Below are 25,741 nucleotides of genomic sequence, written 5' to 3' on the forward strand. Positions count from 1 at the left end.
TATTTTAGCATTCCTATAAACTAGGGACCATGCTTTTTGTTATGAGCGTACCCACACTTTCCAAGTTTTTGCACCCAAACCGATGTGTCTGAACTACAGGAAGTTTCTAAGGCTGTTCCGCTTAAGCGGTGCGGGGGGATACAGAACTGGGCTCCAAGACTTTTCCTGTCGTGGCCTAAGCTTGCGCAGCTCCAGCGGACAGGGGCCATCGGGACCCCCGGCCACCAGGGGCGCGGTGCGGCGCGGGGACCGCGCGGCCACTGTGCGGGACATTAACGTGTGCAGAGACACGGGGGTCAGGGCTGCTTTCCCCCGGTTCCAGTGCCCCCAACATGAAACGCCGTTCGTGTCTGGCTCGGTCTCTGAATCCGGCTGGGTCGCAGGGAGAGGGTGTGCGGCAGCCGACCGCCAGAGCGCCTCGCACCAGCGCCGCAGCCGTGGGCCGGGTCCACGCGGGGTCGGGGCTCGGGCAGGTGGTCGCGGCGGCTCCGCGCGCTCGGCGCCCTGCCGGAGGGCGAGTGAAAGCGGCGCGGGGCCGGTGCCCTTCCCAAACGGCCGCCCGCTCCCAACAGAGGGCCCAGAAGGGGCTGCGCTGCGTCGCCGCCCGAGACCGCGACCCCCGGCGCCCGAAAACCGCCCCAGGTGAGCCGGGCCCGGGTCCTCCTGCGGGGGCCCGGGGCGCCCCTCCCGTCGCCCTCCAGCGCCCCCTCGGGGCCGGGGAGGCGGCCGCCGCCCGCAGGGGCCGGGGGCTCGGGAGGGGCGGGGGTCGCGGGCCTGGCGGCGGGCGCGGGGGGGAGGGGGCAGGGGCCGCGCACGCGAGGCCCGGCGGCCGCCGCCGCGCCCTCGGGCTCCGACTCCGGCTCCGGCTCGGGCTCGCCATGGCTGCGGCGGCGCCGTGAGGAGGAGTCCGCGTCCTCCGTGGCGGCGGCGGCGGCCGGCTCCAGGCCGGGTTTTGGCGCCGCCCGCCTGCTGCCTCCTGGCGGCTCCTGAACTCCAGCCCCCTCTCTATCAGCCTCTCACTCCGTCTCAATATGTCTCAAGATGGCGGCCAATGTGGGATCGATGTTTCAATATTGGAAGCGCTTTGATTTACAGCAGCTGCAGGTCAGGCTTCTCCTCGCTCGGCCTCTCGCCCGGGGGTGGGGGCTGCGGGCGGTCGCGGCCTCCCCCGGGGCCCCGGGCTGCCCGGCCGCCGGGGGGCCGCGGCGGAGGGGAGGAGGGGGGTGCCGGGGAAAGCGGGGCCGAGTCGGGGATAAGTCCCTCTCGCTCCCCGGCCCCCATTGATAACTCGCTTGATCAGAAATTGATCCTCTTTGTTCAATTCATCGATCAGCCCAAGATGGCGCCGGGAGCCGCCGCCGCCACCGCTGCCCCCGGTGTCGGCCCCCACCCCGGGCGCCCCCCCGGCCCTGCGCCGCCGCCGCCACCGCCGCCGCCGCCGCCGCGGGACCGGGGAGGGGGCGGCCCCGGCGGTCCGCGGGGTGCGCGCGCGAGCGGGGAGCGGGCGGCGGGCGGCGGCGGCGGGCGCTGCGCCGGGAGGGGGCTGCGGCCCGGCGGCGGCGCCCTGCCGCGCGCCCCGCGCCCCCTGCCCGCCGTATTCCCGGGGAAAGTTTGTGGGGAGTTGCTGTGGGGGTGAAGCGCCTGCCTCTCCAGGAGGAGCAGCCGCCGCCACTGCAGCCGGCGCGGCGGAGCTGGGGCTGGTGGCGCTGTGGTGCCGCCGGCTCGGGGGAGGGTCAGAGCGGCCACCGGCGGCGGCGGCGGCGCGGCCGGGCTCCGGCCAGGCGGGCGGGTGGCCGGGCGGGCGTCCGCGCTACCCGGCCGGCCCGGTCCCCGGCCGCGGCCCCTGGCCGCGGCCCCTGGCTGTCAGCGGGCAGGGACTGCGCCGCCGCTCTCCCGCCAGGCGTGGGGCGCCCAGCGCGGACCCCGGGGTTTGTTTACGTCCGGGCGGGTGCCCGGGGGCCACCCGCAGACCCCGCAGCCGCCCCGCTCTTTTGTGTGCCTGCAGGAGCGGCGCGGAGCCGGCCCCTCCGCGGCCGGGGACCCCGGTAGGGGCGCTTGGGGAAACTTGCTGGGGGCGGCGGGCGCCGCGCACGCGGAGCCCGGGTGTCGGGTGTCCCGGGGGCGCGGGTACGGGCGCCGGAGGAGGGCTGCAACTTTCTCCGAACGCAGGCCCGGCTCTGTGCCCGGTTGCGCGGTCTGTCCGGGCCGGGGGCGCTTGCTCCCCGGCGCCTGTCCGGGCGGTCCTCTCCCCGCGCCCAGGGGCTCCCGCGGACCCCAGTAAATACCCTCCCCCCCCCCCCCCCCCCCGCTTCTCTCTGATCCTCTCCTCCGAGGCCCTGTCCTCCCAGCAGGGCCCGCGGGGGCAATGGACCGCGCGGCGGGTCCGCTTCGAAATGCCTACTCCGATCGGGTTGTCGAAACCAAAGCCCCCGGGGCCTCGCTGGACTGTGGTGTACCGGGCCGTGGTCCACGCGCCGAGCCCCGGGCGCCGAGGGGGCATCGTGCTGGGGCTCCACATCCGGCGCCCGAGCCGCAGGCGTGCCCAGGGGGCGCGTTCCTGCCTGCCAACCCCCACCCAGGGGAGCGGCGCGCCCTCGGGGTCCGCCCGGGACCTGCCAGCTCCGCGCTCGCGGCTCCGGGACGGCCCCGGGACTCTGCCAGGTGGATGTTGTGCGTAGCCGGAGCCAAGTTGAAGGTGAGCGGCGTGTGGGCCAGAAACTCCGCGAGCGCTGGCGGTGGGGTTGGGGAGGGGTGTCTGCGTCTTAGAGACCCTGGGCGGCCTGGCGCTCCGGGGCGGGGGTGTGGGCCCTCGGCGTCCCGCGGGGGACGGCTGTTGCTCCCAACTCAAAGGTGTGCTTGAAGGTAAACTTGGCCTAACTTTGCTAACCCGGAGGACTGGTGATAGTGACCTACAGTACTTTTAGGAGGAAAGCAAATGAACTCCAGATGCGGGCTTGTATGAAGTGAAGCGGAGTGGATTAAAATTATATAAACGGAGTATGACAACTTTAATTGTGTGTGCTTGTTTTCTGCTCTTGCCTACGTAAGAGCGGTAAAGCAGACTCATAGTCGTTATGAAATTTCTTCAGATTTCTCACTTAACTAGCAAGAAGACTATGTGAAATATGTATTTCCGATAAGATTAAAACTTAAAGGAGTTCGTGTTTATTGACTAAAATAGATTACTCCAAAGTGTCTATTGTGTAAATTAGATTCCTGAATGTAATGAACACAGCTGAATGGCATTTTTGATAAATTGGTCTACCCTGTTTTAGTAAAAATAGCTCCCTTTTACCATAATTTAATTCTTGAGCTTACTGTAAAACCCGTTGTGGAGTTTTAGGAGACAAACCTTAATTTTTTTTTTTCTTGTCTTCCTAAATGTGACATTCTAGCTTAACACCATTGCGGTTTCTTCTTTAAGCATCCTGGCAAAACTGCCTGGGAGGTGGATTTGGTTTCTGGGGAGTTATTATATGAACTCTTTGACCCTGTTCCCCCCCACCTTGGTGATTAGTTCTTCAGGGTAGCATGGTTAACTGTGTAACTTTACTGAAAAGTTTCCCTGTCAGTTCATGTGAATGCACTTTCAGATGTTCATCTTGAACCTTAAAAATTCTTTGTCTGAGCATCGTTTTTTTTACTGAGCAGCCATTGGCTTTTGGTGATAGATAAGGATTTGGCCTTCGATGATTTCCTATTGCCGCTTCATCGCCTGTTTGAAAACCTTCAGTTGCCTGTGGAACGCCCAGGTTCCAGGAGAAGGCTAAACTAGTTCTTTCTCTGGGCCCTGAAGAGGCCTTTTGAATTGATATCTAGTTTAGCGTCACCTCTATTCTCAGACAGTAAGTGAGCCAGTGGGACTGCAGTTTGAGAAGAGAGAATTCATTAGTTTCAGACTCTTCTCATCTTTCCAGAGCCCCTTACACCAAGATCGGGTTGCCTTCAGAGCCCAGCGAGGGTTGTGGTAAAGAGGCTGGGTCTCGGAGGGTCCAGGTGAGTTGAGGCAATTGTGCCCCTGGCCACAGTGCGGGGAGCCGGGGCTGAGCTCCGGGCCCTCTGCTCGGTCTGACTTGAAGCTGCCTTGGGCTGTGCAGTGAGTGCCCAGGAAGAGAGTTTCTGAAGACTGAGCTCTATTTTGTTTCCTTTTTAGTCCCAAAGTCTTGTTGGTATGGGAATTTCAGTGATCTGGCCTTGTTAAGACTAGTTGGACAAGTTTTTATCCTATCCCAGACTTGTAAAAACCAGGATTTTTTTTTTTTAATAAGAAAACCACTATTGTATAAATTTGCCTTTTAAATACACGTTTGGAAAGAGGACACTTTCTAAAATGAGCTCATGTAACTCTGTATGTTAGGGTAGCTTTTTGCCAGTGCCTGGCTAGGGCGTTCGTTATTCCTACGTGGTGACTAGCCTTTCCCTTTAAGGAACCTCTGCAAAAGTAACCTTTAAGTGTTTTCCTCTTTTTCAAAATAAGAAAACAATTTCATTTTTGCTGCAAGTCCATTTTCTGGTTGCTTTTATTTTGTTTTCTCCTGTTAAGGAAGTGTGTATGTTACCAGCCCTCCAGAACTCTTCCCTCTAGGAAGTATATTATTTTGATTAAAATATGTATCTCATCTAGGACCCTTTATAAAATAATGAGTAAACAAATGGAGGGGTTCCACACAACTGCTGTTTTTGTTTTCTTGGTTCTCTTAATATCATTGTCTTTGACATTGAGTGTGGGAAGGGGGTCATTATCAGTTGATTAAAGTTTTTTTTCCTTTTTTCTTTTTCTTCTACACAAAACTACGTGTAGGGTTTTTTTTGGGGTTTTGTTTTGCCTTTTTTTTTTTTTTTAACGGTGTAAGTCAGTGAAGGGGCTGAGTTATGCAGCACCTCCTGGGCAGTTGGGTCCATAGAGGCCCTCTTCTGCTTCCCCAGTTTCACCCATCTCCTGCCAGTAGTTAGTGACGTGAAACGGACAGATTGCTAGTCCCCTCAGGAATGACTCCTAATCCACTGAGCTAACCTTAAAATGAAAAATACTGTCTGGTGAGCTGATGGAGCCCAAGACCTTTAGTGGCCGTTGAAGAAGTTCTCTGCCCCGTTGTGTACAATTCAGACGAACCCACTCGGGTTCATGCGGGGCCGGGGGGGCGGTGTGGAGGGGGGCGGGTGTCCCTGTGCAGAAGCACCAGGCTGTGCTTGGAGACCCTCCACTCCGAGTCTGCCTGGAGCAGTCAGCAGCCTAAACTGCTCCTGAGGCTGTGCTCACATTCTGCGTCTTAGGAGAGAAAACAGGGCCAAGTAGAAAATCCATGTGCCTTTCAGCTCCTTTATAAAAGCACAAGGAACATCCTCAGTGAAAGGAAGGAAGGACAGATTTGTTAGAGGAAAAGTTGTACATTTTTAAAAAGAGAAATTCATCGTGTGAAAAATCCTGTAGAGCTAAGCCAGATTCCCGCCTGTGCTTCCGTCTTTTTCAGGTCACACGTTTGGCTTCATGTAAGTGTCACATATTTAAAAGACAGGTATATCTGATGGACTGTAACATAAATGCTGACTAAAAGTTACTATAAACATGAAATATACAGGATCATATATTTTTAGAGATTATTTAAAAACCTATTTAATGTATTATACATACATTATATATATATAGTAGCTTTCCCTATGAAAGTTCTGATTTTTACAAGTAATTGTCAAAGATAGAAATTCGTGTATTTCATCCTGTTGTTTTGTCTGAAGCTCTGCATTATGGCTGCAGAGAGATAGTTTTGGTTTCAGCTGAAATTCCCCTGCCTCTGATTGTCTAAACCAGAGCCTTAATCTTATTTTAACATACTTAAAATGTTCAGAAAACCCGGAAGAATTGTTTTGTATAAGTAGCAAGTGAATGTGGTTTAAACACTCAAGCAGTTCTGGTATCTAATTGGAAACAGGTGGAATTCTTGGAATCCTGTGTTTGAATCTTATTATAGCAGAGCACAGAGACACTCCTTACTTATGGCCATTCATTTTGTTGAAGCTGTTTAAAATGGGGCTCTTTGACCTCTCCGTGTGCCCCACTGCTGTTTACCTGGATGTTCAGCTGTGCTGGGCGTTTTAGGGACGGGATACCTGTGTGTGCTTGGACACCCAAGAGAACTGTGCATGTGTGGATCACGGAATGAAAGGGGAACTTTAATGGCATAATTAGACGAGCGATTTAATATCTGTATTATATAACTAATAGAGCAAAGAAATTTGTGATTTCTGATTTAATAAGCATTTGTTGACATGAGCATTTGGGTACCTTTTCTTATACCCTGATAAACATTTCAAATTCAGAAAGAAATTACTTTCCCTAAGTACATTTAGAGATGTAACCTTAAATAGCAATTATCTCAGTCATTTTTCCTATTCTACTTTTCAAAGCCAGCTAATAGCCTTGGTTTTGCTTTATGTTTAAGAACCAAGTTTCGGTTGGTGTTTAGGTGCTGATTTGTGTCGAGCTGTCGGTTCTCACAGTCTTGGATTTGCTGAGCTGTAATCAGTCCTGCTTTTCAGCTCTCTGAGAACGCTGGTAGAGGAGAACGGTCTTTGGCTGGGCAGGAGGTGTTCCTGCAGGGACTTACCTGGGATTGACGGGGTACCTGTGGCATAGCCTTCATTTGTACCATGGCTTGAAGCTGCTTTGAAGCACCCGGGCTAAGCACCTGGGATAATGTACCTGTGACTTAAAAAGTCTGTGCGCTACCCTGTTCATATAATGTGACATAGTTTGAAGGCAAACAGCTCTTCGGAAAGACGTCTGATTTGTTGCAAACCCCATCAAGAACCTTTCCTTTGAAAAGTAAACAACTCTCTAATAAAAATAATTCTAATTCTTGCTGTAATTAAATTCTGATATGATGATGTTAGTATGCAAAATAAATGTTGTCAGTTTCTTCATTTGAATCTGAAGGCCTTTCCTTATGCAGGAGGCCTTGGGCAGGCAGCAGAATTTTTGTGTTTATTAGAGCCCTGGGCCTGGGGCAGCCTGGGAAGTTCTTCAAATGTATGATTGGTGGGATCCCTACGCAGAGGTTTCCCCCCACCCCATCCTCAGGAACACCGTGGGACAGGTGAGCGGAAAGGAGCGGGGTTGGGAGTGTTCAGTCCTTCCAAGAATTTATCCAACACTGCAGAGCCACTGGAAGAATAGGTAGGAGGTGCACACGAAACTGACTAGATTCTGCTTCCTGCTTTGAGGCACTTGTGAACACCAACTATGTGGTCCACACCTTTTATAAGACACAAGAGGCCACAGCAGGGCCTACCCAGTCTTGCTTGTGGCCGACTCACTCAGCTGACAGTTGAAATCCTGGATGCTTTTGACTGTGATTTGTGAAGTGAATGTCGGGAGAAATTACCAGAGCTCTCTCTGAAGCTTGTGCTCTCTTAGCGTTACCCTGGGTATACCAGCACGCGGCCGTTTTCTTAGACATCTTTCTTTTTGACTGTGTTTATCAAATAGGTTAAGGCAGTTAACGTTTCTTTAAAAAGTTAGGCATGGTTGTGCGGTGTCTTGAGTTTGGTTAAGGGAAAAACAGATTGACAAATTAGCTCTTTCTTAAGTGAACATTGTGAAATTGTGAGAAATAGAATGCCATTCTTACTGTCATTAAAATTTTATTTGGGTGTTGACAGCTTTTTGCCAAATGTAAGGCGTTCAGATCCTGTCCACCCAGCTGTAAAAAACAAAAAACCCAACCAGCTCAAAAGCTTCTTTCCAATTTTCCAATTTCCCCCAAAAAGCAAGATGGTCTTTCTTAATCACCAGGTCTCTTCCCCTAATAAATTGTTAACATTTTATTTTCTAACATAGTTTTATATTTTTAAGGCCCAAAAGAATATGAACTCATTTTAGGCATCTTGGTTCAGTTGTTATTTTGGACCTGCAGGGGTCTTTGGTTTATTGCCACCTTCCCTTGGATTTTTAGAGGAGAAATTGCTGTTTAGATCAAAATAATTTGATGTAAAGCTAGTAAGTGACACCAAGGGTAAATCCTTGTCTTGAAGAGCTGGAAGATGCAAATAGAAGCAAGGCCGGTGAGCTGCTGGCAAAGGAAGGGCCGCTTCGGAGCCGCGCTCAGCCTGGGTGCTGCCAGCCGAGTGCCTGCTGCCACCCTGCTTGCCACTTCTTGTCCCTCTCTGAGCTCCCGCCCTGCCAAGCCTGTCCCCTCCTTCGTGTGACAACTGTTGTTGTTGTTGTTTTTTTAAAAGTATTTGTGGAGCTCCATTATTTTGAGATTCTTGGAAGAAAGATACTATGTAAATGAAAATTAAAAATAAAATTCTGGCTGGAGGGGATTGTACGTTCAATTTTTTGATTAGGTTTGGAAAAGATTTTTTTCCTCCTTACCCTGAAAATAAGAACATTCTGTTGCTCCTGTCACCGTTTTTGCTTCATTCTGAAAGGTGTGGCAGATAATGGTGAAACGCATCCTTTATTTTCTGTTTTTCACCATGATAGTTGCCCTAGAACTTGAACCCATGCAGTTCTGTGTACAGTGAATTCTTTGTTTCACATTGTTCTGTGCCCAGCTGCCCATAGGACACAAACCTTTTAAAGGGGAAAAAATTTTGGGTCATCACCATGCAGAAGTTACAGCTAAAATACGTAGACCTGCAAATAAAATTCCACCTTCCCTTACCGTTCACACAGGAAGAGGTGTTGTAAGTTGTACGTTTTTGAAACAGAAAGCTGTGAGAAGACAGAGGAGCCATGTAAACCAGTGTAGAAACCTCAGTTTACTGGAATTGCTTCATTTCACTTGTGCCTCGACTCGTTTACATAACACAGTGTGCTGTCACACCGTTCAGCCAAGTCGGAGACAGGTCAGGTTCAGAGTCATGCTTCTGCTCCACAGGCATGTGTGGGACCCAGGAGCCAGACGGGAAGCCCAGGCTGCTGCCAAAGCGCCCTGTCCAGGTGACGTGGTCTGCCAGGGACCTCAGGGGCAAGCGCAGAGGACCAGTGAGGTGGCCAGGGCCTGGCGAGCACTTACCTTGGAGAGCAGCGTGACGCAGGCAGGAAGTCGTCACCTGGAGCCGACCATCCCTGGGGGTTGGGGGAGGGGGAGGGACACATGCTCTTACCCCCATGGTTCCTCAACCCTGGCACCCCAATTTGTCAGCATTGATATGGCATTGGAAGAGGAAGGATATTGCCAGCTATGGTTGAATGTCATCGTCAGGAGGAGTAAGAAGTGGTTTGTGGTGATTGTTTTACGTTGCTCTGTGTTGGTATGTAATTATGCTGTCATTTTAAGACACACTGATACTTTAATAAATCTTGTGTGTGCGTGTGCGCGCGCAGTTAGTTTTGAAGGCTGCTTGTGTGTGAGAGCCAAAGCTTCCTAACTTCAAGAGCTGAGTGTAGCCTTTACTTGTTTGAAAACTGTCTGAAACAGGTCGCGATCCATTATGTATGTGGCTGCCAGATGAATCTTCCCAAATCATTGATTTCATCATGTCATTCCTCTCCTTAAAGACCCACAGTGGCTCACGTTGGCACAGAATGGCGGCCACATTCCTTAGGAGGCAGAGTTCCTGACGGCTGTCTCCACCCCGCCTAACCCTTCCCCCCCTCCCCCCCCCACTTAGGAGGATCCCAGATCCCCGCTTCACTGGGGAAACTCCTCCCTCTGCACATCTGAGCCTGCAGCCTAGTTTATGCACTTCTTCATTTTCACCAACGCCAAGGGAGCCCCTGTGTGCCAGGCACTGTGATGCAGGGTGAGAGAGCCATGGATCCCCGCTGGAAGAGCGGGCAGCCTGCTATGGGCAGAGGTGTGCCGCGTGGCTGGGAGGCAGCCGTCACGGAGCATGCGTGTGGATCGGTGGAGGGCTGCAGAGGATGGGCGTCCAGAGCCGGGTGGGGTGGGCAGGGAAAGCGCCCAGAGGCCAGTGAGTTCTGTGCACCTGGGGAAGCGTGGGAGAGGGTGTGCCAGCAGAGCAGTTGGGGGGTGGCCGGTGGTCGCTGAGCTCTGGCTGTCTCCTTTGCTGTTTCTGATGGCCCCCACATAGCACCCACTGAGCTTCCCAGGCACGCACCTGCTATTCACTCTGCCCTCTGCTGTGGCACCCACCACAATTCTTGGCACCCAGCGAGTCCTGCTGCACGAGAACTGAGGGCGTCTTTTAGGGAGCAGTCCTGTGTATTTCTGATTTGGGACTCACTCAGCTAGTTAGTTTAAGAAAGCAAACGGAATTCTTCTTAGGATTGTGAAAGGTAGGCAGGGTATATTAAAATGGCTGTGTTTTGAAAGCTACTGATAGATACACACTGATAGAACATGTATTTCTTTTTTTATTCCCGTTTATTAAACTCCTTCTTTGCAAAGTGACATATACGTTGGTTAAAATACACATAATTGTATTTGTGGCACATAACACAAAAAATTCACGTTTTTAAAAATAGAATCGGGCAGAACAATTCTTTGACAGAGATTTATTCTCTGACTCTGCTCACAACCTGAATGGGAGGAAACTTCCCCATATGAATGGGGAAAGTTGGTACTGCAACGGTCAGGACTCCACCAATGCAAGAGAAAGCGAGTAGCAAGAAACACGAAGGCTTGGGGGTCAGCGCTGGAGAAACGTCTCAGGTGTGCTCGGCCCCCAGAAGCTGTCCCGTGGGCCTGGGCAAAGGCTCCCAAGCAGCTCGTTTCACAGCAGTGGCCTTCATAGCCTGCATGCTTTCTCTGCTTCTTCATTTACAAAGAAAGTACCTAGGGTATTTTTGTAGGGGTGACGTCAGTGTCTGGCTGCGTCAGCATGTGCATGGATTTGGGGAAGTGAGGGCTGCCAGGACCTCACCAAGGGGGGCGCTGAGATGAGCCACTGTCCCTGGGGTCCAGCCTGGGTGGCTGATGAGGGGGGCACGGCCTGGTGTCCAGAGGGACGGGGAGGAGGCAGTGGAAGAAGACACGCTCCTTTGTTGGGCTTTGTGGGTTTTGGGGGGAGTGGTGGGAATTCAGGGGCTGAGCCCTGGGAAAAAGGAGGGGTGAAGTGCAGTGGAGAGGTTTTGATGTTGAAGTCTCCAAGATGGGTTGAAGCCTGTGGAGGATTTGTTTGCGTTTTGGTTGGTGCTTGAGAGTTTGGCATCATTTGCGGTGGGGAGGGCTGAAGAATTAATCTGGTCCCCCCGCTCCCACCTTGTGTCTTAACTTCCCCATTTCCGGAGCTGGGATTGCAGTGTTGCTTCAGGAAAAGGCAGAGAAGAGAAGGAAAGCATTGGATTCCTCTTATTGTAGCTGGTTTTATGTCCACTAGTGACAAGACAGATGCTTAAAAAAAATTTTTTTTTATGCCATATATATATATATATATATATATGGTATCAGCTCTCATTTCCTGAGTATTGACTCTGGGCAGGATCTAGTTTAGGCTGTTGATTTCTTTCCTGTCGTCCACACCACAGTCCAGTGGAGGAGCTACGATCCGGGCTGGAAGGTGAGAAGCTGCGAGGAGAAGGTGGATGCCTGGGGCTGCCTCTGTCCCGTCCACACTTTCCCTGCCACCCCTGCTGTCCCTGAGAGGAGCTCTCCCTTGAAGCGGGGTCGTCGTGATGAGGCGACAGGGGGAGCAGAAGGGGTCCCCTGTCCACAAGCTGCCCCGGATGAGCTTGGGGGTGGGTGAGTCACTTAATGTGAGCAGCTGGGGATTGAGTAGAGTTTCTGAGGTGCACATGAAGGTACTTGGGTGACCAGTGGACAGACACCTTCTGGCCAAGGCCTCGCTGGATCCGAGACATTTTCTAGAGCCTCCCCTGCCCTGAGACTTCAGAGTCAGCTCCCAGCAATAGAGCTCCAAAGAGAATTATCTGAGAGAGAGTCCTTCCCCAGGCAGTGAGTACTCCCGTTAGCAAACTTTATCTTGATAGTAGGGGTACAGTTCCAGCGTTGGGCTGAACATAACCCTCCTTGTGTCACCCGCTGCCCTCAACGCCCCATCTGTGCACAGAGCAAATTTGTGGGAAGAGTTTTGGGGAAATGGAAGGCAGGAGAGAGGCTGGTGGTGGGGCCTGGGCGGGAGGGAGGGAGCTGGCTCAGGGGAGGCCAGGCACTGTCCAGCGGAACTGCCCTGAGCACTGGGCTGTGGAGCATGGGTCTCTAACCAAGACTGTTCTCTGACACACCTGGCCTGATGCTGGTGCTGGGGAGCAATTCGCTGTGAGATGCTAATATTTGGCCAAGACGAAACTGCCCCCCTCAGCCCCTGGGAATCTAGTTGCTTTAGCCACCGTAGTGATACTGGATTCAAATCCACTCATATCACCAGAAAAGCATCAACCACGCAGGGTTTTGTTCCCAGGTGCAGGTGAAGGTGGTGCCGGGGTGTGTTCAGCAAGAGGCCGGCTCCGTAAGGGGTCTTCAGGTGGACATCCATCCCTTGATGAGAAGCCGGATCGGCTGACACGCCTTACTTTCCTCAAGGAGTCCTCATGGGAAAGCTGAGCGTTCAGGCTCCTCTGAATTCACGTGATTTTCCTGCAGGCCTGGTTTTTTGGAGACGATGCGGCTTGTTTTGTGGTGAAGTTGTACATTTAGTAAGAAAATATGCGCAAAGGTGCGCTGGTCTCAGAAATAACGCAGCATGTTTGAGTGAGGGGGTTTGCAGTTTTGTTTGTTTTTTGAATGACTCATTCTTTTTCGTAGACTGTTGGGGCCTCTCATCCATTCATTTATTGAGCGGGTCTCCGTGGTGCCCAGTGTCCACACTGGATCCTGTTCGAGCCCCTGGGGTACCAAGAGGACTGAGCCCGCGGCCCCACTGGTCAGAACTGCAGGACACAGGGCATCCGCAGGCGTCAGATTCGGGGCTGGGCGTGTCTGATGTGTGCAGAGGGCAGGACAGGGGCCTGGAAAGATGGGCCTGGGACATTGTGCTTCACTGACCTCCCCTGTGAGCCAGGCGCTGCTCCAGCACAGCCTTCCAGTGACCAGAGCAGCAGGACGTCCCTGCCCTCAGGGAACTTAGGATCTAGCAGGGGAGATGGAAAGTAAACACAGAAGGAATAAGTACGTTACCGAGTGCAAGTGCGTGCCCAGGGCCTGGGCCCAGACAGCCTCTGTGCAAAGCCCTGCTGAGTCAGTTCTGTGTTCTGAGGGCCCTGAGAGATGCTGCTTTTAAATGCGAGAGGGCCAATTCAGCACTCAGATTTGTGTTTAGGAGGATTCTTCCAGAAGCTCCTTAGGACAGGCTGATCAGAGTGTGAGGGGGAGGGGTGGGGAGGGATGGAGCCGGGAGGGTAGGACGTCCTAGTCCAGTAAGGGGTGGAGAGGGACTGGGCCAGGAGAAAAGATGCCAGGTTGAGTGCTGGTGGCCGAGGGAGGAGGCGGTGCCCGGGTCCTGGCGTGTCCAGGGAGGCTGCTGGGGTCGTGGTGGCCGTGGCAGAGATGGGTCCAGTGAGTGGCATTTGGACAGGCCTTCTGGGGGAGAGGCGTCAGCTGAGGAGACTGGGGCTGGGGGAGGGGCTGGGAGCAGTGCCTGGAGGAAGGAGTGGTCTTCAGGTTCCGGGAGATGCTGAGCGGCCAGCAGGCCTGTGTCATCTGGTGCCTGGTGCTGGCCCTTCCAGAGGTGGCCCATGCACACAGCCGCTGGGCTGGACCCCAGAGGTTGATTAAAAGCAGGTGGGGTGCCGTCCGCCCTACTTGAGCATTGGGTGTGACCCAGACATGCGTGGAGTCAGCCCTTCGTTTCCTTTATTCATCCCTATTTGCTTTTTGTCGGTAATCCTTTCTAATTCCCTAGTTTCATGGTGTAATTTTAATGGAATTAAACTTGAACACTTCAATTTGTAATTAATTACGTTCGGCTTCAATTACAATGACTAATTATAACGTGATACCTGGTGGCAAGTCAGGTACGTCCTGCTGGCCGGTTCCTGTCTGTCAGCTATTAGGATGGCCACTCTCTGTCACCAGGGTTGCGGCTGCCTTTGGGGCTGCCCGGTGCCTCTGTCCCACCCCACCAGGGGCAGCTCCAGGACCTGTGAGGTGTGTAGCATGGGGGAGGTGCAGGGATGAGGGTGGTGGGCGGGGAGGCCTGTTTTAGGACGCAAAGGCTCAAACTTGTTTTCAGGTCAGAGAGCTAGGAAAGCAAGTCTGGGGGAGGCCGCACAGGGGGAGCAGGGCACTACTGCGGGATTCCTCTACTTACTCTGGGATATTGGAGGGAGGTCGCACTTAAGTCAGTGTGAACACGGCCTGAAGAACGGGCAGGATGGTGTAGGGAGAAAGGAAAAGGTGCAAGAACCACCTTGGGGTGAAAGAAGGGGGTGGGGTGGAAGCCAGGTTTAAAAATGTCACTGTGGGAACTATTCCCAGGTGGCCAATGTGCAAGGCTCTGGGACCAGTAAACTGCCTCAGACCTCACGATGGAGCTTTGTGTTTGTGGGCTTCCTCTTTACATGTGGTGGTGGTTTTATTTTGTGTTAGGAGGAGGGGGTCTTGCTGAGAAATCTGTACCCCGATCGACCGTTGCCCCTGAAGCTGGGCACTCCCATCTCCCGCTGATGGGGAATGGCAGCCCTTCCCAGAACTGGGCTGGGGGGGTGCATGTTCACTCGAGGGCGCCATGGTGGGCCTCTCGCCCCTACCCGCACAGCCTCAGTCTCCAGACGCTCCTGCCATCCTGCTGTCCTCCAGGGAAGCTTCTTGGAACGGACTTTCAGCAATGGTGCCCGTGGGTGGCATCCAGTGTCCGGTGGCCTGTTAATTTGAGAGGCTCAGGGCATTTTTTTAAAAGCAGATTCTTATATCTGAGACTAGGGAGGTTTTCCTGATGCTCATCTGTGAGTTTTCCAGCATTTCCTGTTGGGACCGTGCTGGCCAAGGGGCTGTGTCAGAAGCGCATGCTGAGGCGGAGTTTTGAGTTAGGCCATGAGGGCCCCTAAGTGTCTTACGGATTTCTGTTCTTTAAGGGAGAGTTAGTTTTACACTTCGGAGAGGGAGCGTGATGGCGCAGCACGTGCTTGGAAAACTTTTCCCCGTTGAACATGCTGCTTGCTGTCCTGGTGCACAGGGCAGCTCCCTGGGCATGATGCCTGATACCTCTGTTCTGTTACTTTTTAAGATAAAATTTATATAAAACTCACCATTTTAACCTTTTTAAAGTATACGATTCATTATTTTTTGGTATATTCACAATGTGGTGCAACCGTCACCACAGTCTAATTCCAGAACGTTTCCGACACCCCATCGAGAACCCCATGCCTGTCAGCAGTCACTCCCCGCCTGCCCCATGCCCCCCAAGCTCTGTGTAACCTTTAATCTACTTCCTGTCTCTGTGGGTTTGTCTATTCTGGGTGTTTCACGTATAAACGGAATCATACAGTATGTATGTGGCCTTTCGCGTCTGGCTTTTCACTCACTGTGATGTTCTGCCGGTTCATCCATGTTGTAGCAGGTAGGCACCACTTCGTTCCTTTTCATGGCTCAATAATATCCCATGGTGTGGATATACAACTTCTTGTTTATGCTTTCATAAATTGATGGGCATTTGGATTGTTTCCACTTTGGGGCTAGTATGAAGAAGGCTGCTGTGAACAACTCTGTGTGAGTGTTTATGTGACCATAGGTTTTCAGTTTTCTTAGGTATATACTTAAGAGTGGAATTGCTGGGTGGTAGGTGGTGACTCTGTTTAATGTTTTGAGTCTGTTACTTTGTGGCTTCTTCCCTGTAACTCCTGTTTTCTCTGGGGGTGCTTATTTTAAGGCCCAGACTGTTGTTCCATCTTAACTCTGTTCTGTTCTGCTCTGGTCTCCCTCTTGACTCTTTCTCGGGTGCCTTACTGATGGGGATCGCCCCCACCCCCACCCCGGGACCACTGTTACGTGCAGATGGATTGTGGAGAGGCTGGGAGCAGTTTGAATGAGAGCACACACTGTTGGCCGCCCCCCTCCCCTCATCTCTCCCCTCCCCGCCTTCCCTCCTTACTCACCAGCAAGGGGCCTCTCCCGTGGCCAAGTGTGCTGGGTATTTCACTTCATTTTGGCCAGAGAGATCGGGACTGTCAGGCAGATTTGCTTAAGGCGATGAGCCAGGACAGACTGCCATTTTCTGCCTGTGAACACGCCTGCGGGAGAAGAGGCTGCCCAGGCCTGCTGCCATCATCTTAGCACCAAAGGGAGAAGCCCAGGATGACGGCAACCACGGAGGACGTGGAGCAGGGAGGTGGCGGGAACCTGGGCCCTGGCTCCTGCAGCCGCCCTCCCCCAGCTCTCTGTGATGCCAAACGAGCATTGTAGCTGAAGTCCAGACCACAGGAAGCTTCTCCTGACTGCTTTGTCTGGGTGTGGACATGCAAGTCATGTTTTCTGAGATGCGCTGGTCCTGGCTGAAGGCAGACCTGAGGGTGTGTGAGAAGAAAGTGAGCGCTTGAAGCTCTCTTTTCTGATAGCAAGCAGATTCCCATTTGCCAAGCCAGATGTCCTTCAGTACTTCAGATCCAGCCGATAAAGCACTGAGCATTTAGAATGGTTCATATAAGTTAAGTACAGTTAGAAGCTGGTGTAAATTGTGAATGAAATTGACAGGTTCCATAAGTTATAGCAAAATACCAAATCTTCTTCAAGTAGAAGATGTATGTGTATCTCTGTGGGTCTGTCAACCCAGACAGGTATATCATCTTACCTCCTTGGAATAGAAATGAGGGGCTGCTATCAACCCAGTTCACTATAATTCTGAAAGTTTAGGGACACCTTGCCAGTTGTTTTATGTCAAAGATTGAAATCCTTAAGTCAAGTTGTAAGAACTTTAACGCTCTCATTTCTTTTTTTTTTTTTTTCTTTTGTGGTACGCGGGCCTCTCACTGCCGTGGCCTCTCCCGTTGCGGAGCACAGGCTCCGACGCGCAGGCTCAGCGGCCATGGCTCATGGGCCCAGCCGCTCCGTGGCATGTGGGATCTTCCCAGACCGGGGTACGAACCCGTGTCCCCTGCATCGGCAGGCGGACTCTCAACCACTGCGCCACCAGGGAAGCCCCAACGCTCTCATTTCTATACTATGGGCAGGAAAGATCAAACCCCTATTTTCTGCCTGCCTTCAGGGCATGTGTGTGTGTGTGTGTGTGTATGTGTCTTGTGTGTGCATGTGTACACACACGTGTCTCCCCCCACACGAGTTGCAGTAATCACTTCTCAGTTCACAGCACATTATGATTCATCTTACTAAATTTTTTCTCCTTTCTGCTCTATCCCCATTTCTAGTCTCCTCCTCTCCTCTTTCTAACGTGTTTAATATGCCTCTATATGGATGTATTCTTGTAAAGTATGTGGCCTGTTTTGTATGTATAAGTAGTTATAATTCATAAGCGTGGCATCGTGCTATAAATCTTTCTCTCCTTCCCTTTCACTTCTCACTGTTTTTGAGATCTGTCCATGTTACCCCCCATAAATTTCATCGTTCGTGAGAGCGACATCGGATTCCACCTTAAGAATCCACTTGTCTTAGTCAGCTCAGGCTGCTATAACAAAATACCACGCACAGGAGTGGGGGTGGGTTAAATAGCAGACATTTATTGCTCACAGTTCTGGAGGCTGGGAAGCCCAAGGTCAAGGTGCCTGCAGATTCAGTTCCTGGGGACAGCCCTCTCCCTAGCTTGCAGACAGCCATCTTGCTCTGTCCTCAACCTGATGAAGGGTCTTGAGAGAGAGTGAGTCTTTTCATAAGGACACTAACCCCATCATGGGGATTCTGCCCTCATGACCTCATCTGAACCTCCCAAAGGCCCCACCTCCAAACACCATCACATCGAGGACTAGGGCTTCAACATATGAATTTGGGGGACACACCATTCAGTCCCTAGCACCACTCTAGCTCACATGTCCACTTCCCTGGGGATGGCCCCCTTTGGTGGCCTCGGGCATCATTACACATGTCTCCTAACAGATGCCCAGGAGTAGGATTGCTGAGTCCCAGGGTGAAAAGTGTTCTTAATTTCCCTGAGCACTACCAGATGGCTCCCCAGAGCGCTGCACCACGCTTCTCTCCCACAGCCTCATTAGCGCTTCCTAGAGACTTTTGCCATCCTGATGGTTTTAAAGTGGCACTTCAGTGTTGTGATTTTTCTCTGATCACCGGTAAGTTTTCTACTTTCATAAACCTCGTTTTATACTTGTTTAGGTTTTCAGATTTACGTTTTTGTAAATTGCCTCGTCATATATTTTATCCCTTTTTTCTTTTTTAAAATGGTTTACTGTCCTTTTGTTGATTTGCAAGAGTTTCTTGTATGTTTGCATGCTAACCCTGTGTTGGTTTTCATGTTTGTAAGTATATTCTCCCCGTCTTTCACTCGTTTTGTTGATTTGTCTGTAATGTCCTTCAATAAACAGAAAAACCTAATTTTGATGAAGTCAAATCTATCAATTTTTCATTTCAGTCTTGTTTGAGAAAATCTTTCCCCACTCAAGATCGCAAAGATACTCATACTTGGACGGCCGTAGAGATTCGTTTAGATTTTTAGGTTGGAGACTTTTTTTTGTGTAGAATGTGAGATAGTCAGTTTTTCCAGCACCGCCTGCCAAGTGGTCCAGTCTCCTACCCGGTGATTTGGGAAGTTACCTCCACTGTATGCCAAGTCCCCATATACACGTTGGGTATGTTTCTGGGTTGTTCTTTTGTTCCAAAACCCTATGTGTTTCTTCTTGCACTGGTGCCACACTGTTTTAATTTCGTGGCTTTATACATGTTTTACTTTCTGATCAGGTGAATTTGATCTTTGCTTTTCTCTTTCAAAATATCTTGGCTCCTCAAGGTCTGTTATTCTTTTGTGCCCATTTCTATCAAGTTCCCCTTAAGTTCTGCTGGAGTTATATTGGATTTGGATCAGATATACAGATTAATCTGGGAGAGAATTGAGAACTTTCAAGTTGTCCCGTGTCCAAGAATATTTCTCCATCTGCTTAGGTCTTTCTCCGAAAGGTTTTGAGCCTTTGTCATTAGGTTAATTCTTAGTTCTGTACAGTTTCTGTAGTATTGCGAACAGTGACTTTTTTATTCCTAAATTTTTTTCTGATTAGTTATTGTGGTGTGGAGGAAAACATCTGTTTTTGTTCACTGATTTTGAAACTGGCCAGCTTGCTGAATCTCTCACTGGTTTTACCTAGTTCACTTGAATCTGTTGCATTTCTCTGGGGAGGATATCATATGCAAAAGAATGACACTTTTGTTTGTCCCATTCCTTCGACTCTTTATACCAGAGTGACGTGTATTTTCAGCTGGAACCCCAAGGACTCTGTTGCAGAGTGGTGATGGGGCTTTGCCTCTTCTTTCCTAGTCTGAGAATGTGTGTAATGGAGATTTTTGATAGCAGCTTTAATCGGGTTAAGGAACTACAGGACTCCATTGTCTCCACTTTTCTGAGAGCTTTCATCATAAATAGGTGTTGACCTTTTCCTTTAAATCTATTCATGTCTGGGTGATTTTTATCCCTCAGTCCACGAACGTGGTAAATTACAGTGATTGATGCTCTGATGTTGAAGCATCCATTGCGTTGTTTGATCAGCCCTTCTTTGTCTTGTATTTTAAAATATTGTTGGATTAGATGTATAGTTGTCACATCTGTGTTATTAAATAAGATTGGCCTACAATTTTCTTAGTCTTATCTGGTTGGAATTGAGGTTATGCTGGTCTCATAAAATGGGTTAAAATGGTTTTGGAACCATTTGTATAAGATGAAGATTATCTGTATCTGAAATTTGATAGGGCTCACCTGTAAAACTGTGGGACCTGAGCCTGAGCGTGTGCTGGGAGACATTTATCATTTTATTTTCCTTGTTATTAGTCCGTCTGAGTTTTCTGTCCATGGACTGATTTTGGCATTTTATAATTTTCTGGACGTGTATCCATTTCTAGGCTTTAAGTTTTATTCTCGTGTGATTGTTCATAGTATTTCCATTATTTTTGTAAATCTGTTTTTTGGCTCTTGCTACTTCATTTTTCTTTCTGCATCTGTATTTCTGAATTTGTCTTAAACTTGTCTATTTTCAGGCTCATGTAGAGTTTTGTTCGTCTTACTAATCTTTAGAGAAAACCCAGCTTTTGCTCTTTTTAACCTCTTTGTCTCTATTTTTTGTTTACGTGGCTGACTTCTCACCTTTATTTCACTGTTGTCTCTTTGAGGTCACGCTCTTTTCCTAACTTCTTTTTTTGAAGGCTCAGCCTTTTAATTTGACTTCTTTCTCATTTTCTGATAAATATATTCAAAGCTGTAACATTTCTTCTAAGTATTACTTTAGTGGTGGTCAACAAATTTTGACCTGTAGTGCTTTCATTTTTCACTTTGTAATTTTGTATTTATTTTGTAATTTCCATTATAATTTCCTTTTTAACCGAAAGGTTATTTAATAGCGCACATCTTTTAGAGTTTTGACATTTTTCTTTAATAACTTTTCTTATGCTGTTGATGTCTGTTTTTATTGCATATGGTCAGAGAATATCGTTAACATGACACTGACTCCCTTGGAACATGTAAGAGAACTTTTGGTGCATATACACAGAGTGTGTTTTTGTGAATGTTCCACATGTGCTCAAAAATAATGTGTTTTTTGTTTGGGGATACATTTTTCCCTATATTATTTTGAGCTTTTTCATGTTACTTAATTCTTCTGTATCTTAGTTTTTTTCTTACAGTTTTGACAGCTGTCATGTTATATTATGTTAAGGCTATATTGTTAGGTGCACATATGATTATTATCTTTATATCTTCCTGATTAATTGTTCCCTTTTCTGGTGTATATGTAGACTCTTCATCCTTTATGATATTTTTCACCTTAAATTCTATTTGTTTTGTTGTTAAAATTATTCTTTTTGTTTGTTTTTTCCTTTGTTTTTAGTTTCTGTTTGCCCGATAAAGCTCCTTCTCTTTCATTGTTTCCAATCTTTCCATGTCCTTTTGCTTTAAATATGTCTATTATAGATATATGATGCAGGATCTTGTTTTTTAAACCCAGGATGAGAGTCTGATTAGTGAATTTAACTCATGTACATTTATGAAAATTGTGATTATATTAGGGCTAATGCAATTTTATGTTTTCTTTTTACCATTCCTTTTTTGGGAGGGGGTTCTTCTTTTAAAAAAAATTTTATATTGGAGTATAGTTGATTTACAATGTTTTGTTAGTTTCAGGTATACAGCAGAATGATTTAGTTATACATTTATGGGGGTATCTTCCTCTGCTGGATTTTAAAATTGTGCAGTCTGTTTTATTCTTCTGAAATTCAGAATCTGGATTATTCCTGAAATGATTAAGACCCATCCATGTGTTTATTATTTCCTATCAGTTTCTAAAGTTTGTCAGTACCTCTGTCCTGTTTCCTGTTTCACCAGCCTCCCTTCTCTCTCTTCTGGTTTTGACCCTATGCTCATTTCATGTTCTTGTTCTTGAACTCTGCCCTCACTCCTCAGGCTGTTGGACTAGTTGGTCCGTCTCTTCTAGTGCTGGCTGTTTTTCCCTGTGACCTGTTGTTGCCTAGGCCCCAGGGTATCAGCTGATTCCTTGCCCTGGGTGGGGAGGAGTTTGGTGGAAAGGGGTGTGCCCAGGGTGGAGGGCTTAGGCTGGGTGCAGTCGGCCCCTGGGGCGAGCTCTTGGTGCCTTGCTCCAGCCACACCTGTTCTCCTGGGGCTGCCTCCCTCTGATGTTATTGCGCAACCTTCACTGTGTTTCGGGATCCCCTGGGGGAGGGGTCACCCGCAGAGATGCTGATCCTGCTAGTCTGGGGTGGGCACTGGTATTTTTTTTCAAAGCTTCTCAAGACAGGAGTGGGCTGTGATATAGACTGGCTATGGTTGATCAGTGTTGAAGCTGGGAGATGGGTGCTTAGGGTTTCATTATACTCTTTGTTTACGTTTGAGGTACTGTCTGTGTACAGCTACAAGTCTGATCACCTCCTGGCCGAGACTGACTTGACACTGACCCTTGGTACAGGATAGAGGTGAGGGGTGGGGAATGAAACCTAACAAGAACCTGTGGGGCTCCTGGGCAGGAAGCCTTTCAAACAGTTGCTAATCGGGGAAGGGAGGGGATGCAGAGACTAGGGAGGAGCAGCCAAGAAACAATAGTGCAGCCTTGGGGCAGGTCCTGGGTCCCCCTCAGGAGATACACATAACAATATCTTTGAGCTCTTTACAGAACTAAAACCCCCAACAAATGGAAGATGTTAGCATTCTTCGTTCCAGAGAAGGTCACAGTTTGATAATCTCGAGCAACTCATCAGGAGACCACCTGGGACCAGATTAAATGAGCTGCAGGCCCTGCACATACCGTAATCTTTTTCAGCAACCTGCCCTTGAACCATTACTATAAAACTCACCAAATCCTCCCGGTTTAGGGTTTAGGGACACGGGTTTTTTTTTCTTTGCGGTACGCGGGCCTCTCACTGTTGTGGCCTCTCCCGTTGCGGAGCACAGGCTCCGGACGCGCAGGCTCAGCGGCCATGGCTCACGGGCCCGGCTGCTCCGCGGTATGTGGGACCTTCCTGGACCGGGGCACGAACCCGCGTCCCCTGCATCGGCAGGCGGACTCTCAACCACTGTGCCACCAGGGAAGCCCGGGACACACAGTTTTGAGGGGCACGAGCCTTCTGTGTGCCCCTTTGCCTGGCAGAGCAATAAAGCTATTCTTTTCTACTTCACCCAGAACTTTGTCTCCGAGATTCGATCTGGCACTAGTTCACAGAGACCGGGTTTTCCACGTCAGGAATAGAAGAGGCTAGCTGGGGCTGCCAGACATTGACGATGACTTATGTGGCATGTATTCTATTTCTCTTGGAAAGCGCTGTTTCATCTAGACCCTGGTTCTCCAGTGGTCCATGAACCAGCAGCAGCAGCAGCAGCAGCGGGGAACTTGTGAGGAATGCAGAGCCTCAGGCCCCACCCCAGACGGACTGAGTCAGAATCCACGTTTTTATGAAATCCGAGGTGATTCATATGCACATTAAAGTTTGAGAAGCACTGGTCTAGGTCTTTTTAAAGGGATGGTTGGTTTCATTTAATTCCTATTTTAATAGAGTGACTCCTCCCTTATCATCCCAGTGGAGCGTTCCAGAACAGAGAACTGCTCAGAACTGCTCAGCCAGTGCTCTGAGCAGCTAGGAAAGGTGCACACCGTCTATGCGGTTATGCAAGGGAGGCCCTCAGGCCCTCTCCCAAGCCTGTTTTAAATCAACCTCCTTTTTTTTTCTTTCTTTTTTAACATCTTTATTGGAGTATAATTGTTTGACAGTGTTGTGTTAGTTTCTGCTGTATAAGGAAGTGAATCAGCTATACAGATGCGTATATCCCCGTATCCCCTCCCTCTTGTGTCTCCCTCCCACCCTCCCTATCCCACCCCCCCAGGTGGTCACAAAGCACCGAGCTGATCTCTCTGTGCTATGCGGCTGCTTCCCACTAGCTATCGGTTTTACATTTGGTAGTGTATACATGTCCATGCCACTCTCTTACTTCGTCCCAGCTTACCCTTCCCCCTCCCCATGTCCTCAAGTCCATTCTCTAGTAGGTCTGTTGTCTTTATTCCCATCTTGCCCCTCGGTTCTTCATGACCTTTTTTTTTTTTAGATTCCATATATATGTGTTAGCATATAGTATTTGTTTTTCTCTTTCTGACTTACTTCACTCTGTATGACAGACTCTAGGCCCATCCACCTCACTACAGATTACTCAGTTTCATTTCTTTTTATGGCTAATATTCCATTGTGTATATGTACCACATCTTCTTTATCCATTCATCTGTTGATGGACACTTAGGTTGCTTCCATGTCCTGCCTATTGTCAATAGTGCTGCAGTGAACATTTTGGTACATGACTCTTTTTGAATTATGGTTTTCTCCGGGTATATGCCCAGTAGTGGGATTGCTGGGTCATATGGTAGTTCTATTCTTAGTTCTTTAAGGAAGCTCCATACTGTTCTCTGTAGTGGCTGTATCAATTTACATTCATTCCCACCAACATTGCAGGAGGGTTCCCTTTTTTCCACACCCTCTCCAGCATTTATTGTTCGTAGATTTTTTTGGTGATGGCCATTCTGACCTATGTGAGGTGATACCTCATTGTAGTTTTGATTTGCATTTCTCTAATGATTAGTGATGTTGAGCATCTTTTCATGTGTTTGTTGGCAATCTGTATATCTTTGGAGAAATACCTGTTTAGGTCTTCTTTCCATTTTTGGATTGGGTTGTTTGTTTTTTGGATACTGAGCTGTATGGGCTGCTTGTATATTTTGGAGATTAATCCTTTGTCCGTTGCTAAATTTGCAAATGTTTTCTCCCATTCTGAGGGTTGTCTTTTCGTCTTGTTTATGGTTTCCTTTGCTGTGCAAAAGCTTTTAGGTTTCATTAGGTACCATTTGTTTATTTTTATTTCCATTTCTCTAGGAGGTGGGTCAAAAAGGATCTTGCTGTGATTGATGTCATAGAGTGTTCTGCCTATGTTTTCGTCTAAGAGTTTTATGCTGTCTGGCCTTACATTTCGGTCTTTAATCCATTTTGAGTTTATTTTTGTGTATGGTGTTAGGGAGTGTTCTAATTTCATTCTTTTACATGTAGCTGTCCAGTTTTCCCAGCACCGCTTATTGAAGAGGCTGTCTTTTCTCCCTTGTATATTCTTGCCTCCTTTATCAAAGATAAGGTGACCATATGTGCATGGGTTTATCTCTGGGCTTTCTATCCTGTTCCATTGATGTGTATTTCTGTTTTAGTGCCAGTACCATACTGTCTCAATTACTGTAGCTTTACAGTATAGTCCGAAGTCTGGGAGCCCGATTCCTCCAGCTCCATTTTTCTTTGTTAAGATTGTTTTGGCTATTTGGGGTCTTTTGTGTTTCCATACAAATTGTGCAATTTTTTTGTTCTAGTTCTGTGAAAAATGCCATTGGTAGTTTGATAGGGATTTCTTTAAATCTATAGATTGCTTTGGGTAGTATAGTCATTTTCACAGTGTTGATTCTTCCAATCCAAGAACATAGTATATCTCTCCATCTGTTTTATCATCTTTAATTTCTTTCATCAGTGTCTTATAGTTTTCTGAATACAGGTCTTTTGTCTCCTTAGGTAGGTTTATTCCTAGGTATTTTATTCTTTTTGTTGCAATGGTAAATGGGGGTGTTTCCTTAATTTCTCTTTCAGAGTATACAGGAATGCAAGAGATTTCTGTGCATTAATTTTGTATCCAGCTACTTTACCAAATTTATTGATTAGCTCTAGTAGTTTTCTGGTGGCATCTTTAGGATTCTCTATGTATAGTATCATGTCATCTGCAGTGACAGTTTTACTTCTTCTTTTCCGATTTGGATTCCTTTTATTTCTTTTTCTTCTCTGTTTGCTGTGGCTAAAACTTCCAAAACTATGTTGAATAATAATGGTGAGAGTGGGCAACCTTGTCTTGTTCCTGATCTTAGAGGAAATGGTTTCAGTTTTTCACCATTGAGAATGATGTTGGCTGTGGGTTTGTCATATATGGCCTTTATTATGTTGAGGTAGGTTCCCTCTGTGCCTACTTTCTGGAGAGTTTTTATCATAAGTGGGTATTGAATTTTGTCAAAAGCTTTTTCTGCATCTATTGAGATTATCATATGGTTTTTATCCTTCAGTTTGTTAATATGGTGTATCACATTGCCTGATTTGCGAATATTGAAGAATCCTTGCATTCCTGGGATAAACCCCACTTGATCATGGTGTATGATCCTTTTAATGTGCTGTTGGATTTTGTTTGGTAGTATTTTGTTGAGGAT

The 25,741-nt window shown here is 48.8% G+C and overlaps 1 protein-coding gene across 6 annotated transcripts in view; it reads left to right on the plus strand.

Moving 5' to 3' along the window:
• The first annotated feature begins 949 nt into the window (after positions 1-949).
• The window catches only part of CUX1 (cut like homeobox 1), a 373,714-nt gene continuing 348,922 nt past the window's right edge, over positions 950-25,741 (plus strand). For 5 of the 6 annotated variants that reach the window (XM_065892585.1, XM_065892588.1, XM_065892586.1 and 2 more), the window contains exon 1: positions 1,042-1,104. In XM_065892585.1, coding sequence (XP_065748657.1) covers positions 1,042-1,104 — 63 coding nt within the window. Of the gene's footprint in view, positions 1,105-25,741 lie in introns of all 6 variants that reach the window. The other variant, XM_065892584.1, reaches the window with a different exon arrangement.

Source organism: Phocoena phocoena, chromosome 15 (assembly GCF_963924675.1).
Source record: "Phocoena phocoena chromosome 15, mPhoPho1.1, whole genome shotgun sequence".
Taxonomy (NCBI): Eukaryota; Metazoa; Chordata; class Mammalia; order Artiodactyla; family Phocoenidae; genus Phocoena; species Phocoena phocoena.